Source organism: Babylonia areolata, chromosome 13 (assembly GCF_041734735.1).
Source record: "Babylonia areolata isolate BAREFJ2019XMU chromosome 13, ASM4173473v1, whole genome shotgun sequence".
Classification (NCBI taxonomy): domain Eukaryota; kingdom Metazoa; phylum Mollusca; class Gastropoda; order Neogastropoda; family Buccinidae; genus Babylonia; species Babylonia areolata.
The window spans coordinates 28755831-28773411 of record NC_134888.1 but is presented as its reverse complement, the minus strand read 5'-3'; the positions used below and the strand labels follow the sequence as shown (position 1 = coordinate 28773411).

The window sequence follows — 17581 nt, the reverse complement described above, 5'->3', positions numbered from 1 at the left end:
TGACACAGCACTCCAAACTACGACAATCCATGACACAGCACTCCAACTCCACAACAATCCATGACACAACACTCCAAACTATGACAATCCATGACACAGCACTCCAAACTACAACAATCCATGACACATCACACCAAACTATGACAATCCATGACACAGCGCTCCAACTCCACAACAATCCATGACGCAGCACTCCAAACTACAACAATCCATGACACAGCACTCCAAACTATGACAATCCATGACACAGCACTCCAAACTACAACAATCCATGACACAGCACTCCAAACTATGACAATCCATGACACAGCACTCCAAACTACAACAATCCATGACACATCACACCAAACTATGACAATCCATGACACAGCGCTCCAACTCCACAACAATCCATGACGCAGCACTCCAAACTACAACAATCCATGACACAGCACTCCAAACTATGACAATCCATGACACAGCACTCCAAACTACGACAATCCATGACACAGCACTCCAAACTCCACAACAATCCTTGACACAGCACTCCAAACTACAACAATCCATGACACATCACACCAAACTATGACAATCCATGACACAGCGCTCCAACTCCACAACAATCCATGACACAGCACTCCAAACTACGACAATCCATGACACAGCACTCCAAACTATGACAATCCATGACACAGCACTCCAAACTACGACAATCCATGACACAGCACTCCAAACTATGACAATCCATGACACAGCACTCCAAACTACAACAATCCATGACACATCACTCCAACTCCACAACAGTCCATGACACAGCACACCAAACTATGACAATCCATGACACAGCACTCCAAACTACAACAATCCATGACAGCACTCCAGACCATGACAAACCATGACACAGCACTCCAGACCATGACAAACCACGCCAGTTCATGACAAACTACACCAGACCTACCTAGTCAGACTACTCACTAGGGGGAGAAAATTAAGGACACGGGGGAAAAAACCAACAACTTGAACTGCAATGAGAATGATGAGACAGGGCACTGTGGTGTCATGGGAAAGAGAGAGAGAGGGAGGGGCGGGGTGGGGGGTGGGGCAGACAAAGAGAGGAACAGACAGGGACAGAGAGAGACGGGGGTGGTTGTGGGGGGGGGGGGGGGGGGGGCAGATAGAGAGACAGGGACAGACATGGCGAGAGGAGAGAGAGAGAGAGAGAGTTGAAAATGGCAAGTTGAGAAGAAAAGACTGAGAAGGGAGAGGGGGAAGAGACAAACTTTATCCAAAATCTCTCCACTCAAAATCATTTGAAGAGGGAGCGTCTCGGCGTTTTATGTAATTGATTGAGAGAGTTGAGAACCCTGTCTGAGCCTTTTTTTTCAGTGGGGGGTGGGGGTGGGTGGGGGTGTTGAGGGGGGGGGGGGGCAGTGTTGTTTGCCGCTGCCAGACACCGAGAGGAGGGCGAGCAGCGAAACAGCACTGCCAGCTGTTAGACAGATAGACAGACTGATGGTTTCTTCATGGATAGACCGAGGCCCCTTACAAAGGGGTATAATTATGAACATTATTTTCATCAACATCTCAGTATAATGCACGTGAACATTCAAACTACACAGTAAAACAAAACAAAACAAAACAAAAAACTAAATTACGCTGAAGTTCAGGAAGCGAGAGAGAGAGAGAGAGAGAGAGAGAGAGAGAGTTCATGTATGGGCCTTGGCCCCATATGAAGGTGAATGTGAACATTGTTTCCAAAAAAACATCTCAGTGCAATACATGTGAACGTTAACACACACACACACACACACACACACACTCACTCACTCACACACACACACACACACTCTCTCTCTCTCTCTCTCTCTCTCTTACTGAACTACAGTGCCATTCAGTTGTGTGTGTGTGTGTGTGGGAGGGGGGATGCGGGGGGTGAACATCAAAATACACAGTCAGTAGACGGACGGACAGACAGACAGACAGACAGGAAGAACACCAAACAGAGGGACAAGGCAGCACGGACATCTCCATGACCTGTCAACGCCATTGCCCAGCACAGGAGCGGACTGGAGCATCAAAGAATTGAACCGCAAATGCCCCCCCCCCCAACCCCCCCCCCCCCCCCCCCCCCCCCACCACTCCCCTCCCGGCGGCGGGGTGTTTGGGGAGAATGGGGGACGCTGAGTAAACGCGGAAACGGTTCCACCGAGTCAACCCCTCCCTCCCTCCGCCCCCCCGTAGAAAATTCACTTAGGAGTTTGGCGGTTTATTGATCAGCAGGCGAGAGGAGCGGGCCTCTCCCGACTTGTCCGGTGTGTTTGGCTTCCCGGCAGGCCGCCAGTGGTTGCGGGTGGGAGGGCAAGGTGGTGGGGGGGGTAGGTAGGACTAGAGCACGGCTGATGAGTGACGGCTTGGGGCAGTAAACGTTGGACCGGGGCTGGGGTGGGGTGGTCGTGGTTGTGGTGGTGGTGGTGGTGGTGCAGGTCCGATTGGCCTAAATTCCCGTTTCACCTGTTACACTTTGTGTCGCCACCCTCAGCGGCCTCGTGAGGGTTGGTTTCACTCTTTTGTCCTGTTCCCCCGGCATACTCGGCTGCTCTCCTGTGTCTGTTTCTCTGTGTTTCTGTGTCTCTGTCACTGTTTCTCTCTCTCCACACTCTCTCTCTCCCTCCTCTCTCTCCCCTCTCCCCCCCCCCCTTTTTTTTTCTCCCTCCCCCCTCTCCCCCCTGTCTCCCTCCCCTGTCCCCCATCTCTCTCTCCCCCCTTCTCTCTCCCCCCCCCCTTATCTCTCTCTCATGCACACACACACACACACACACACACACACACACACACACAACGATTGGATCACCATCATGACAAACCCAGGCATGTGTTCGCTCTGTCTGTCTCTCTCTCTCTCTTTGTCTCTCTCTGTATGTCTGTCTGTCTGTCTGTCTCTCTCTCTCATTCTCTCGCTCTTTCATGCACGGGTGTCTTGGTGTTACACGTACGTGCACGCACGCATGCACGCGCGCGCGCGCGCACACACACACACACAAACTTTTACAGTTACAGTTATGGTCCCCAGGTTGTTTACTTGTCAATGTTGTGACAATGCACCTGACCAAATTTCTCCAGTTGGAGATAATAAAGTTATTCTGATCTTATCTTAAACACACACACACACACACACACACACACACACACACACACATTCACTGTCTCCTCCTCCTGTGTCAGTTAGTATTCAGCGCTACAGACAGAGGGAAAACCAACCGTGGGGGGCAGCTTTCTATGGGGAGTCTCACACAGTGAACTTTCACCATGCTTGCTTCATGGCGGGGATTATTTTTGGAACAGAAAAGCCTCAGACTTTCTCCGCCGGCAGACACTGCGGCCTTGATAAAAGTCAGGGGACAGGTTACTGTCGCATGGTCTCTCTCGCCCCATTGTAGAGCTGACTTAAAACATTAAAAAAAAGAAAAAAAAGAAAGAATTTGTGTCGTATTGATCACGTAAGGTCTGGCATTGTCAGTATGAGTCATACAACACCACGACTGGACTCAGAGTTTCAGCAGGAGTCGTCATCCTTTTTTTTTAACTTCTGTTCCAGTGGCAGTCCAAAAAGATACAAGACTTTTTTTTCTTTTTTGTTGTTGTTGTGATGTTGGTAGAATTCTCGCAGAACCGGTAATTTCAGCACTGGCACAATGCAGGCAGTCTTTATGTTGTACAGAAGCGGTTGAATCTTCAAGCTTTGGAGTGAAATTTCCTCCTGTGAAGTGATGGCTGGAAGGGCAAGGTAGGGATTTGACAGGACAGACATGGGGATCGAACTCAGGACCCTCAGATTGAACGTCCACTGCCTTAACCACCTTGATTGAATGTCTTGACCACCTAGATTGAGCGTCCACTGCCTTGACCACCTAGATTGAGCGTCCACTGCCTCAGTTAACCACCTTGACGGAACATCCACTGCATTAACCACCTCACATTAACATCCACACTGTGTGTGTGTGTGTGTGTGTGTGTGTGTGTGTGTGTGTGTGTGCTGAGAACTTGACATGACCATGAAGGGATCAATGTTTGCTTTCTTCGTAATTAATTTCCTCCCTTCTGTCTCTTTCCGTTCTCTCTCTCTCTCTCTCTCTCTCTCTCTCTCTCTCTCTCTCTCTCTCTCTCTCTCTCTCTCTCTCTCTGCCTCCCTCATTTAATTAATTTCCTCTCATCACACATGCTGTCATTGTTCATCCATGTTGTGTGTTGTTTAGTTCAGTGTTTTTGTTGTTGTTTTGTTTGTTGTTGTTGTTGTTTTCAATGACTGTCCTCCCAGACCCGTGTGTTGCACTGTGTGTGATGAACTTCCTGCCTCTGCTGCCGGCACCAGGATTCATCATGCACCCATCTTTGGTTTGCTGTTGTTGTAATCAGCCACTGTGCAGCACCGAGGCTGTGTGATAACACATGGTGCTCCCGGATGATCGTTGTTTTGTGTGAGAAGACTGTGGCTGATCGTCATGTCGGAGACCGCCAAACATTCTGGAAGCCTCAAACGCAGCTGTTGTTGTTGTTGTTGTCTCTTAAAATGTGGAATCAGGGGTTGTGGGTTCAAATCTCCCCACTTCTGACACACTTCATGATGACACACACTTCATGATGACACAGTTCATGGTGACACGCTTCATGATGACACACTTCATGATGACACACACTTCATGATGACACACGTAACGATGACACGGTTCATGGTGACACGCATCATGATGACACACCTAACGATGACACAGTTCATGGTAACACACTTCATGATGACACACAGTTCATGGTGACACGCTTCATGATGACACAGTTCATGGTAACACATTTCATGATGACACAGTTCATGGTAACACACTTCATGATGACACAGTTCATGGTAACACGCTTCATGATGACACAGTTCATGGTAACACACTTCATGATGACACACAGTTCATGGTGACACGCTTCATGATGACACAGTTCATGGTAACACATTTCATGGTGACGCGCTTCATGACACATGTCATGATGGGGGTGGGGGGAGGTTGGGAGGGAGTGTGGGGGTGAGGCGGAGGGAAAGCAGTGAATCAGGGGTGATGCCCAAGGGGCGTCATTCATCCCGCTGTGTGGTTTGCTTGGCTGGGGGAGGGGGGGGGCATCAGTTTGTGGTGGGTGGGGGTGGGGGAATGTAGGTAAAGGTGGGGTTGGGGAGGGCCGGGGGTGGGTGGGTGGGGGGACGATGGCAGGATTTTGATGAAAGAATGTGTGTGTGTGTGTGTGATGGTGTTTTTGTTGTGACATGTAGGATTGCATACAATCTCTGCTCCTATGTCTCTTGTCTTTCTCTCTAGACTCTCTGTATTTCTTTTTTTTTGTGTTTTGTCTTTTATTTGTTTGTTTGTTAGAACTCTTTGTGACACACAGGCACACACAACACACACACTGTACAAAACACACACATACACACCCACACACACACATGCATGCATGCACCCCTCTCCCTCCCTCTCCCTTCCCCACTCTCTCTCTCTCAACCCCTTTCTCTCCACCTTCTTCCCTCCCTCCGTCTCTCCCTCTCTCTCTATCTCTCTGTCTGTCTCTCAACCCATCTCCCTCCCTCCTTCTCCATCCATCCCTCTCTGTCTCCCTGTCTCTCTCTATCTCTGTCTCCCTGTCTCTCTCAACCCCTCTCCCTCCCCCCTTCTCTCTCTCTCTCTCTCTCTCTCTTAACCCCCTCTCTCTCTCCACCTTCTTCCCTCCCTCCCTTCCTCCCTCACTCTCTCTCTCTTTCTCTGTCTCTCTCAACCCCTCTTTCTTCCTCCCTCTCCCCATCTCTCTCCACTTTCTTCCCTCCCTCCCTCTCCCTTCCTCCCTCTCTCTCTTGTGTCTCTCTCAACCCCACTCTCCCTACCTTCTTCCATCCCTCTCTGTCTCTTTTTCTCCCCCCCCCCTCTCTCTCTCTCTCCTTCCTTTCTCTCTCCCTTTCCAATGGCTTGGAATAGAAATAAGAATGGTTGACCCCAAGGGACGCACAGAAGAGGTGATTTTCTGGCAACAACAAAAAACAAAAACCCCAACAAAACAAGAAAAACCTCCCCACCCACCTCCACACCCCCCTTCCCACACTGTATTTATCGCTACCACCCCATTTCCCACTCTGGCAATGTACACACACACACACACACACACACACACACACACACACACACACACACACACACACACACACACACAGGTTTCCAAGGTTTTTGTCTCAGCACTTGGACAGGAAGAAGAAACTGTGTTTGTTTTTGTGTGTGTGTCTGTGGAACTGTTATTTATTTATAAAGCACTGACAGAAATATGGGCAGCGTGATTTTGTTTTGGTGATTGTGTGTGTGTGTGTGTGTGTGTGTGCGCGCGCACGCACATCTGTATGCATGTGTGAGTGAGTGAGTGTGTGTGCTTGTGTGTGTGTGTGTGTGTGTGTGTGTGTGTGTGTGCATGTGTGTGTGCGTGAGAGTGTGTGTGTGTGGCGTATGTGTGCACACACATCTGTATGCATGTGTGAGTGAGTGTGTGTGTGTGTTTGTGCGAGTGAGTGTGTGTGCATGTGTGTGTGTGTGTGTGTGTGTGTGTGTTTGTGTGAGTGAGTGTGAGTGCATGTGTGTGTGTGTGTGTGTGTGTGTGTGTGTGTGTGTGTGCATGTGTGTGTGTGTGTGTGTGTGTGTGTGTGTGTGTGTGTGTGTTACTAAAGGTGGGAGAGTGGAGTTGAAAGTAGGAGGGTGGACACAGAGGAAAGAAAGAAGGATGGACTAAAATAGATATAATAATGAAAGAAAGAAAGAAAAGAAAAGGAAAGGAGAAAAAAAAAAGAACCTCCTAACTAACCAAGTCTGTCAATATTGTCGGGGACGACCATTTCTGCTCCCGCCCTGCCTAGCCCGCCGATCGATGAATCCTTATCCCCACACTAATATTAAAAACAGATATTCGCCTGGCTAGATGGGCTGCTGTGTATTGCCGTGTCTTGACGTAAGACATCGTATTTCACAATAATCAATGATTACCCCCCCCCCCCCCCCCCCCCCCTTTCTCCCTTGTAACCTTTTCTGGCTAGACGCAATGGATTTGTTTGGTGGTTTTGTTTTGTTTTTGTTTTGTTGTTGTTGTTTTTTTGTCGGGCATACTTTGTCTGCTTTTGATTTGTGTGGGGTTTTTTTCTGTTGTTGGTTGTTAATTGTTTTTTTTGGTCTTTATTGTAGCTTAGCTGTTTTGGTAGACTATGGTGGTTATTCATTGATATCTTTGTTGGTTTGACGAGTATTGTAAGTTTTACAGTTTGTGGGAGAGTGAATGGGTTGGAAAAAAGAGGTGTAGTTTTTGTTGATGGCTTTGTGCAAAACTCAAAAGCATTGAAAGACGTTTGTTTCTTTCGCTTTGATTGTTGTGGAGTCCAGATTTTTTGTTTCTGTTGTTGTTGTTGTTGTTGTGTGTGTGTGTGTGTGTGTGTGTGGAAAATTTCAAGTATGAAGGTATCATATTTTCTTGGTTTGCACCGAAGGGCGGTGAATCTTTTGGAGAAGATGCTAACGAAGAAGTGGTGAGATTTAATCCAACACTGTTGAAGCAGGAACGTGCTGGCACCACCTAGACTTCATATTTTCTTGAACTCAGAGAGGAACTCTGTGTGTGTGTGTGTGTGTGTGTGTGTGTGTGTGTGTGTGTGTGTGTTTGGTGTTTCTGATTTTGTGTATTTGTTAACTTTTATTTTTAATGGTCATCACTGAGATCTAACCTGCCTGTCTTTTCTCTGCCTGCTTTTCTCTGTGTGTGTGTGTGTGTGTGTGTGTGTGCGAGAGAGAGAGAGAGAGAGAGAGAGAGAGAGAGTTTTGTGTTTGATGCAGCTGGACATTAAAATTTGTGCAGTTGGGCAGTCTTGATATGGTCCGATGTGGTCACTGGACTATAATCAACAGTGATAAAAAGATAATCATTATAAGCACTGTGATGATCAATAAAGTTGTGCAGGTACTCATATGGCTTGGTTTTTCCGTTACGTTGTTTGTCACACATGGAGCACTCAGCAATGTGTCATCAATTCTGTGCTGATGGGAACGATACTGCGTGTGATTTGATCCAACATTGCACTGTTTTCCTCTTCCACAAGATATGTGGTGCATGTATTTTCACCTCTAGCAAAAGATAAAGGAATTTAAGAAAAAAGTAAGAAAAAAAGAAGTAGTAATAATGATAAAAAAAGACTAGTTTTGTAAAGAGAGAAACAAGAAGATGTAACAGCTGCCTCTTGACAGAGCTGCACTGGCTCCCTGTGAGGTGGTGATGCCAGAACAAAACTGCACTGCATTTTTCTTCCTTGTCAGTGTCACTGCTTTGATGGGTCACTTGTGCCATGTCTGTCTTTTGCTTGTGATAAAGATTTTGTCTTGTCTTGTCTTGCCTTGTCTTGTACGGGTCTGAAGTTTGAAATTGTTAGACAGCAGACACGCACAGACGCTAGTTACTTTAAACCGCTGATGAAAAATGGAAGGTAAGTGTGCTGGTATCCATCATTCCTTGCTACCATTGGGAAGTGAAAGGTAAGTGCTGGTTATCTACCATTCATGGTATGGATGTAAGTGCTGGTTATCTACCATTCATGGTATGGATGGAATTTAACCAAACACAGTGGAAACCGGAACATGCTACCACTGCCTGGCAAGTCAGAGGTAAGTGCTGGTCGTTAGCTGCCAGTCATGGTATTGGTGGTTAGCAACAACAACCCCCCCCCAAAAAAAACCCTTGCTTTTTCTCTACCATTGATAGTATCAGTGGTAAATAAAAAGTAAGCATGCTGGTTGTTTACCAATAATAATTTTATTGTAAATAGAAGGAAAGTCACCTGTGGTAAAACAACAACAACAACAAAAAAAAAAAAAAACCCACACAAGGCGAAATTGGTAAGAATAGTGATGGATAAATTCACGCAGTCAAATGATGATGATAATGGTAATGATAAGAGTAAGAAGAAGAAGAAGAGACAGTACGTATCAATATGATCAGATGTGCTGATGAAGTCAAGAGTTGAAAAGAATGGTCTTTATCAATCTCATCAGTCACATTTTGAGGCACTCACCCCCCCCCCCCCGCCCCCACCCCCCATCCCTACCCCATCCCCCACCCACACCCCCTCCACTGCTGTCCTTGATGTCCCTTTCCCCTCCCCTCCTCTCCTGTCCCCCATCTCTTTTTTTAATCACTTGCATGGATGTTGTAAATAGAGCAACGTGATGTTGTTGCTTGAATTTTTCATGGCTAATCTTTACAAGCATGTGTGGTCTCACCATCTGGTTTTTTTTTGGTTTTGTTTTTGTTTTGTGTGTGTCTGTGTGTGTGTGTGTGTGTCTGTGTGTGTTTGATATGGATGTGGTGTTGGGTTTTTCGTTCATTTTGTTGTTCTCCATTTCTCCCCCATCTTTCTTGATTTTTTGGCTTCTTTTTCTTTCTGTTCCTGTTCTTTTTTTTCCTTTTCTGTATGCTCCTTCTGCCATTGTGTGCTGCGTCTTCTTGTCACTTCCTTGTTTATTTTGAATGATTTCATGTCCATTTTCTTCTTTAAATGTCAGAGGGACTGGTATGTTTACGTATTTGCATGAAATACATGTATTCATGCACACCCACATACGCATGCATACAGACACTCATAGCACATACAGATATGAAGGACTGCATGCAGATATGTATTCTGTTCGCCATTCAAACAGACACTCACTCTGACACACATGTAGACAGGCTCACGAGACACAAGCATTGACAGACAGACAGGGACACATGCATGCTTACGCGCGTATGCACACACACACACACACACACATGCATACACATATGCATACACATGCACATTCAAGCACACACACACACACACACATACAGTTTACATTATTGATGTTTTTCATATTAAGAGATTCTTTTTTTTCTCGTCCAAGAAGATGTATGGACCTGCACACATTTTCCAGTACCAAATCATACCACACTCACACACATGTATGCACGTGCACACACACACACACACACACACACACAAGTTTTGATTATCCTTTCATTCCTATTGGAGTATGGAGGATTACTGCAAATAATCTTTTCATGCCCAGAACAAACATTTCCAAATACACAACAATGTCACATAAAAGTTGAGAAAACACAAATGTCTTCTAACTCCGAAAGTGCAGCTAGGCAACATTTGCAAATCTAATCATCTTACTTACAGCTAAAATGACTTTTTTGCCTTCATTGAGCATATTACAAAAATTAAACACACACACACACACACACACACACACACACACACACACACACACACACACACACACACACACACTCTCATTCACTCTGATTTTGGCCCAGAATATCTAAACAAACAGACTGACTGAGCATAGAAAAGAGATTGCAAGAAACAAAGTCACAGTCATCTCATAGACACATGGGTTATAAACATACCAAAAGATGATAAAACTTAACAAAAAATACCCCCCAACCCCCCACCTCAGAACACCGAAACAAATAAACTGAGGTCAGAATAGAGATTTGCAAGAAACAAAGTCACAACTGTGTTATAGACATATAGGGTTATAGATTTACCAAAAGGTTATAAAGTCAACAACAAAAACATTTTTTTTTATAATAACCCCACCCCACCCTGACCCCCCACCTCCCCTGTTTCCAAACAGACGGAGCCAACCATGTGGACCACGAGACCCCCACGTCCCCCACCACGCTCAGCGTGGGGCTGTCGATGGCCGACAGGAAGCTGTCAGAACCTGTGTTTGGATCCCGGGCGCCCCAGCCCGGGGTGGAGGATCAGCGACTGTCCCGCACCGAGGAGGTGGAGAACATCCCTGGGACTGTGGAGGAGAAGGAGGAACACAGCCACCTGACCTCACCCAACAGGAGGAGGTAGGGGTGTGTGTGGGTGGGGTGGGGGGTGGGAGGGACATCCCTGAGACAGGAGGGAGAAGGAGGAACACAGTCACCTGACCTCAGCCAAAAGGAGGAGGTAGGGGTGTGGGTGGGGGAGGGGGGAGGGTCGGGGGGAAACATCCCTGAGACTGGAATAGGAGGAGGAACACAGCCACCTGACCTCAGCCAAAAGGAGGAGGTAGGGGTGGGGTGGGGGGGGGGGACATCCCTGAGACTGGAGGAGAAGGAGGAACACAGCCACCTGATTCACCCAACAGGAGGAGGTAGGGGTGTGTGTGGGGGTGGGGGGGGGGGGGGGAGGGGGGGGGGGGGGGGGGGAAACATCCCTGAGACTGGAGGAGAAGGAGGAACACAGCCACCTGACTTCACCCAACAGGAGGAGGTAGGGGCAGAGATGCCAGCTATTACAAATTTTGCTGTATTTTGTTATGTTCTGTAGCAGTTTGTTCCGACTTAACGCCAAGGTCAAAATTGTTCCGATGAGTTCATTTTCGACTACATGGCATGGTCACAAGCACATGACAGGGATTGGCATCTGTGTGCGTGGGTGTGTCACTGTGTATGTATTGTCTGTCTTTCTTTAGCTTAACATCTTTTCACTGTTTGTGATATCAGACAAAGGGGTGGGGGGAGTAGTATGTGTATCTCTCTCTCTGTGTGTGTGTGTGTGTGTGTGTGTGTGTGTGTGTGTGTGTGTGTGTGTGTGTGTGTGAATGGGGTGTGGGGGCAATAGGAAGAGGTGGTGGGATGACAGAAGACAGGAAGAGACATAGAAAGTGGCAGAGGTGGTGGGATGACAGAGACAGGAAGAGACATAGAAAGTGGCAGAGGTGGTGGGATGACAGAGACGGGAAGAGACATAGAAAGTGGCAGAGGTGGTGGGATGACAGAGACAGGAAAAGAGACATAGAAAGTGGCAGAGGTGGTGGGATGACAGAGACGGGAAAAGAGACATAGAAAGTGGCAGAGGTGGTGGGATGACAGAGACAGGAAGAGACATAGAAAGTGGCAGAGGTGGTGGGATGACAGAGACAGGAAAAGAGACATAGAAAGTGGCAGAGGTGGTGGGATGACAGAGACGGGAAAAGAGACATAGAAAGTGGCAGAGGTGGTGGGATGACAGAGACGGGAAAAGAGACATAGAAAGTGGCAGAGGTGGTGGGATGACAGAGACGGGAAAAGAGACATAGAAAGTGGCAGAGGTGGTGGGATGACAGAGACAGGAAGAGACATAGAAAGTGGCAGAGGTGGTGGGATGACAGAGACAGGAAGAGACATAGAAAGTGGCAGAGGTGGTGGGATGACAGAGACAGGAAGAGACATAGAAAGTGGCAGAGGTGGTGGGATGACAGAGACGGGAAGAGATATAGAAAGTGGCAGAGGTGGTGGGATGACAGAGACGGGAAAAGAGACATAGAAAGTGGCAGAGGTGGTGGGATGACAGAGACGGGAAAAGACATAGAAAGTGGCAGAGGTGGTGGGATACCAGAGACGGGAAAAGACATAGAAAGTGGCAGAGGTGGTGGGATAACAGAGACGGGAAAAGACATAGAAAGTGGCAGAGGTGGTGGGATAACAGATACGGGAAAAGACATAGAAAGTGGCAGAGGTGGTGGGATGACAGAGACGGGAAAAGAGACATAGAAAGTGGCAGAGGTGGTGGGATGACAGAGACCGGAAAAGAGACATAGAAAGTGGCAGAGGTGGTGGGATGACAGAGATGGGAAAAGAGACATAGAAAGTGGCAGAGGTGGTGGGATGACAGAGACGGGAAAAGAGACATAGAAAGTGGTAGAGGTGGTGGGATGACAGAGACGGGAAAAGAGACATAGAAAGTGGCAGAGGTGGTGGGATGACAGAGACAGGAAGAGACATAGAAAGTGGCAGAGGTGGTGGAAGAGACATAGAAAGTGGCAGAGGTGGTGGGATGACAGAGACGGGAAAAGAGACATAGAAAGTGGCAGAGGTGGTGGGATGACAGAGACGGGAAAAGAGACATAGAAAGTGGCAGAGGTTAACAGGAAGAACTATGAAAGATTGAACTGGGTGAGAGTAAAATTGAAGTGGGTGAGAGTAAACTATAACTATCTCAAACATTCCTGTAACGGGATAAAGCATGCTCATTATAACAAAAGCATAATCAGTAAAAGTTAGATACCGAATGGACTTTGATTCAAATATTCTGTAATTTGTCTGAGAAATAAATGATTACTCAAAGCATCCTCAAAGGACAAATATGTGTTCAGTGGAAACTGGTCAGTGAGTTTTTGAAAGACCAGTTGTTTTGGACAAGTATGTGATAGACATTCACTTTTTTTTTTTCCACACAAACACTGTATGTTTTTGCAATATATTGAATGAAGGGCATTCAAACAAATTGATATTTCAAACTTATGATTGGTCTTGACTGGGAGACACCTAAATCACACAAGAAAGCCTCTGTGTGTGCACACGCGTGTGTGTGTATGCATGATGGTTTGTGAGGTGTGTGTTTATGTGGATTTTTGTTGTAATTGTTGTGTTTTATCTTTATCCTATATCGTTATCCAGTATTTCTTGCTGTTGATCTTGGCAGCGATGTTACGCCATTTATACAGCAGAAAACCTCCCAGTTCCTGTGTTTTAAGCTATTTCGATCATTTTCTTTTCAATCGCCAAAGATGTGGAACAAGCTCCCTGATAACCTCCGTCATTCTGATTCCCTCGCATCTTTTAAATCTCGTCTCAAAACTCACCTTTTCCCTCAGCAGTAAGTTCAATTGTGGCAGGTCCACTTCCTTTGCGTCAGCTGTGCTTGACTATGTATGTATACATATGTATGTGTACATAACTACATGCATGTATATGAATGTGTATTGTGTGTGCGTGCGTTTATGTAAGTTTGTGCCTGCCTGTGTGTGTGTATGTGTTAGGGTAGCTGTTAGATACACATGTATTGTTAAAATGTATGTATGCAGTGTGTGTGTGTGTGTGTGTGTGTGTGTGTGTGTGTGTGTGTGTGTGTATCATATTTTGGTGCGTGTATGTAACATAGATGTAATGTTTTATGTTAACAAAGCGTTTTTGTAAAGCACCTCGAGCAGATTTCTGGATAGTGTGCTATATAAGTATCCATTATTATTATTATTATTTCACTCTTCGAATGGCCTGTGCTTGTAGTGTGACATCCACATCTGTTGATCATAACAGTAAAAACCTGTAATGCAGTGCTGCTTCCACTGTCACTTGAAACTGCAATCCGTTGACAGTGCAAGGGAAATAACTGTGTTTTTGTACATCTGCTAGAGTGATGTGTGATGCAAAACCTGGAATGGTGTTTGTGAAGCTGAAAACGTTCCCAGATTAACTCCCTTGATTAAAATGAAAGAAAAATCTTGTGAAAAAAAAATTGTAAATCGACAAGTGATTTGAATTTCAAATGATATGTATTGTATTAAACTAAGGTCTTTATAACACACATTTACTGCTCTCATTATTTTAAAAAAAATATTCAATTTTGTTTTTACTGACCCGTGTTGTGTGAAGTGAAGGATACAGCTTGCATCAGAAAGTTGATACAATCATGCAGTGTAAGGACAGGTGTTTCAAAACAGGAAAAAAAAAACACCGCAATTTTCATATTTTACCACTTTTTCTTTTAACCTCCTGCACAATGCTTCACAATCAAAGGGAATTAAGCCATGCATGGCTAGGGGTCGTGTTCATGAAGGCATTGCCTCCCTTGCGTGAGTCACTGTTTCCAGTTCTGTTTCTCTTCCAGCATGCCTGTGATGATAGCCAGGCAGAGTGAATGCTAAGAGCTATGCTTTTGAACATTTTTACCCCACACTTTTCCAGTTCACATCACTCATTCTTTCCTTCATCTTTGTCGTCATGGAGACTATCGATGGCTTCTGCCTTTCTCACATACATCTTTGTCATTGTGGAGACTATTGATGGCTTCTGCCTTTCCTACATACACCTTTGTCATTGTGGATCCTACCAGTGGCTCTTGTCTTTCCCACATTTTTTCCCCCTTTCTGCTCCATTTATCTGCACCATTTCAGTGGCTTATTCTGATTCTGGCATACACCGCCACACCTGGGTTCATCTGTCGCAGTCCCAGTGTCGGCAGTCCTCAGGGAACCATCGATGTTAGGTTGGCAGGAGGCCACACACTAGAGGAGACCCTGCACTGCTGCTGAATTGAACCACTTTGGTGGTGTTCGGTTGTGCCTGTTCTGATTTAACGAACTAAAGACACCACCTACTAAGCCCCCCTACTGACGACAATAATGGCTTAGTCCTTTTCCCACAGACATCTTTGTTGTTGTGGAGCATATCAATGGCTCCTGCCTTTCCCACACAATCCACACCCAGGCGTGATCTGTCACAGTCAGTAGGAGATCTGCCTGTTAATGGTGGTCTGAGGGGCCTCCCACCAGAGGAGACTCAGCGAGGCTGATGAGTCAATTACTTCAGTTGCTTTCAGTTGTGTGACACCAAGTCTCCAGCTGTCAGCACCATTTGCTTCATTGAGGAGGGAATGAATCCCCCCTGACCTCCCCCTTCTGCTTCTCTCTCTCTCTCTCTCTTGAATGTAACTCACTGTGAAGAGAGAAGGGGACAGGGGTGTGCGGGGTGAAGAGAGAAGAGGGATGGAGGTGGAAGATAGAGAGAGATTTTCTAATCAGTAATGAAAGCTAAATTGTTTCCCAAAAGCAGGATTCCTCTGATAAATATTTTCATACGTATCCTCCCCCTAAAAAAGCAACAACAACAACAACAAAAAAAGCTTTCGACCAAAAACTTCTTTGCAAACATTCATAGATTGAAAGAGTCATCGGTTTGTATTATAAACAAAAGAGAGAAAAAAAAAATCATAAATGAAGAATAATTTTCATCACAAGGCCTGACTAAGCGTGCTGCTGGTCAGGCATCTGCTTAGCAGAAGTGGTGTAATAGTGTATGGATTTGTCCGAACACTGTGACGCCTCCTTGAGAAACTGAGCTGAACATTTTCTTCTGTTTTCTTCATTGGTGGGCTGCAACTCTCACGTTCCGTTCACTCATATAATGTACACGAGTGGGCTTTTACGTGTATGACCATTTTTACCCTGCCATGTAGGCAGCCATACTCTATTTTCGGGGGTGCGCATGCTGGGGATGTTCTTGTTTCCATAACCCACCAAACACTGACATGGATCACAGGATCTTTAACGTGCGTATTTGATCTCCTGCTTGCGTATAACACACGAAGGAGGTTCAGGCACTAGCAGGTCTGCACATATGTTGACCTGGGAGATTGGAAAAATCTTCACCCTTTACCCACCAAGCACCGTTACCGAGATTTCAACCTGGGACCCTCAGATTGAAAGTCCAACGCTTTAACCACTCGGTTATTGCGCCTGTCGAACTGGACTTAACTGAACTGAACTTTCGCCACAAATGATGTTCACACCCTCACCTGCATCCATTCTTTTTTCTTTTTCTTCTGTCTTCAGCCTGATCCGCAGCGCCAGTGAAGCGGCCCCCATCGACATTTACGTCTACAGGGAGGACAACTCTGACGACCTGCCCCCTCCACCCCCACCCCCACCCCCTCAGGAGGAGGAGGAGGGGGGAGAGGAGAGGGAGGAGGAGGAGGGTGGGAAGGTGAGGAGGGAGGAGGAGGAGGACGACGAGGAAGGGAGGGATGGAGAGCCCGGGGAGCTGAGCGTGTGTGGGGGGGGCCCGGTGGGGCCAGGGGGGGACGTGTCGACCTCCAGCAGCATCGGGGGGTTCCCCAGCAACATCAGCAGTCTGTCGGCAGGCGGGGATGGGGAGGATGATGCCCGCAGAAAGAGCAAGGTGAGTTGGGGGCATGGGGGAGGGGGTATTATATTGTTTTGTATTGTGGTTGGGGAGGGCACGGGGGGGTTGTGTTGGTATTATTATTGTTTTGTATTGTGGTTGGGGAGGGGGGGGGGGTGTTGGTGTTGTTTTGTATTGTGGTTGGGGGGAGGGAAGGGGGGGTGTGTGTGTTGGTATTGTATTGTTTTGTATTGTGGTTGGGGAGGGGGAAGGGGGGTTGTGTTGGTATTGTATTGTTTTGTATTGTGGTTGGGGAGGGGGAAGGGGGGTTGTGTTGGTATTGTATTGTTTTGTATTGTGGTTGGGGAGGGGAGGGGGTTGTGTTGGAATTGTATTGTTTTGTATTTTGGTTGGGGAGGGGAGGGGGTTGTGTTGGAATTGTATTGTTTTGTATTGTGGTTGGGGAGGGGAGGGGGTTGTGTTGGTATTATATTGTTTTGTATTATGGTTGGGGAGGGAAGGGGGGTGGGGGTGTGTGTTGGTATTGTATTGTTTTGTATTGAGGTGGGGGATGGGGGTTTGTAATGTTATTGATTTTATGAAAATTTTATTGAAACTAAACAGACTAATTATTATTGGTTTGAATTAGTTTTAAAAAAAAAAGAAAAAAAAAGAAAAATTAAATAAAGAAAAGGGAGTTATGTCCACACTTCCCAATTCACACCAAGACCTTTACCAAAAAAAAAAAAAGCTGGCAAAACGACTCATCCTCCTAAGTATTGAGAACATGACGACACCAACAGGAATTAAGCCACAACATTTACAACACAGTGGAAGGAGCACAAATCAGTGTAGATAAAAGCAGTGTGAT

The 17581-nt window shown here is 46.3% G+C and overlaps 1 protein-coding gene across 1 annotated transcript in view; it reads left to right on the top strand.

Annotated features, from left to right (window-relative positions):
- The window catches only part of LOC143289188 (FERM, ARHGEF and pleckstrin domain-containing protein 2-like), a 132701-nt gene that overhangs the window by 87314 nt on the left and 27806 nt on the right, over positions 1-17581 (top strand). Inside the window, exons 13-14 of the mRNA XM_076598121.1 lie at positions 10689-10914; positions 16422-16767. Of these exons, the coding sequence (XP_076454236.1) occupies positions 10689-10914; positions 16422-16767 (572 nt within the window). The remainder of the gene's footprint in view (positions 1-10688; positions 10915-16421; positions 16768-17581) is intronic.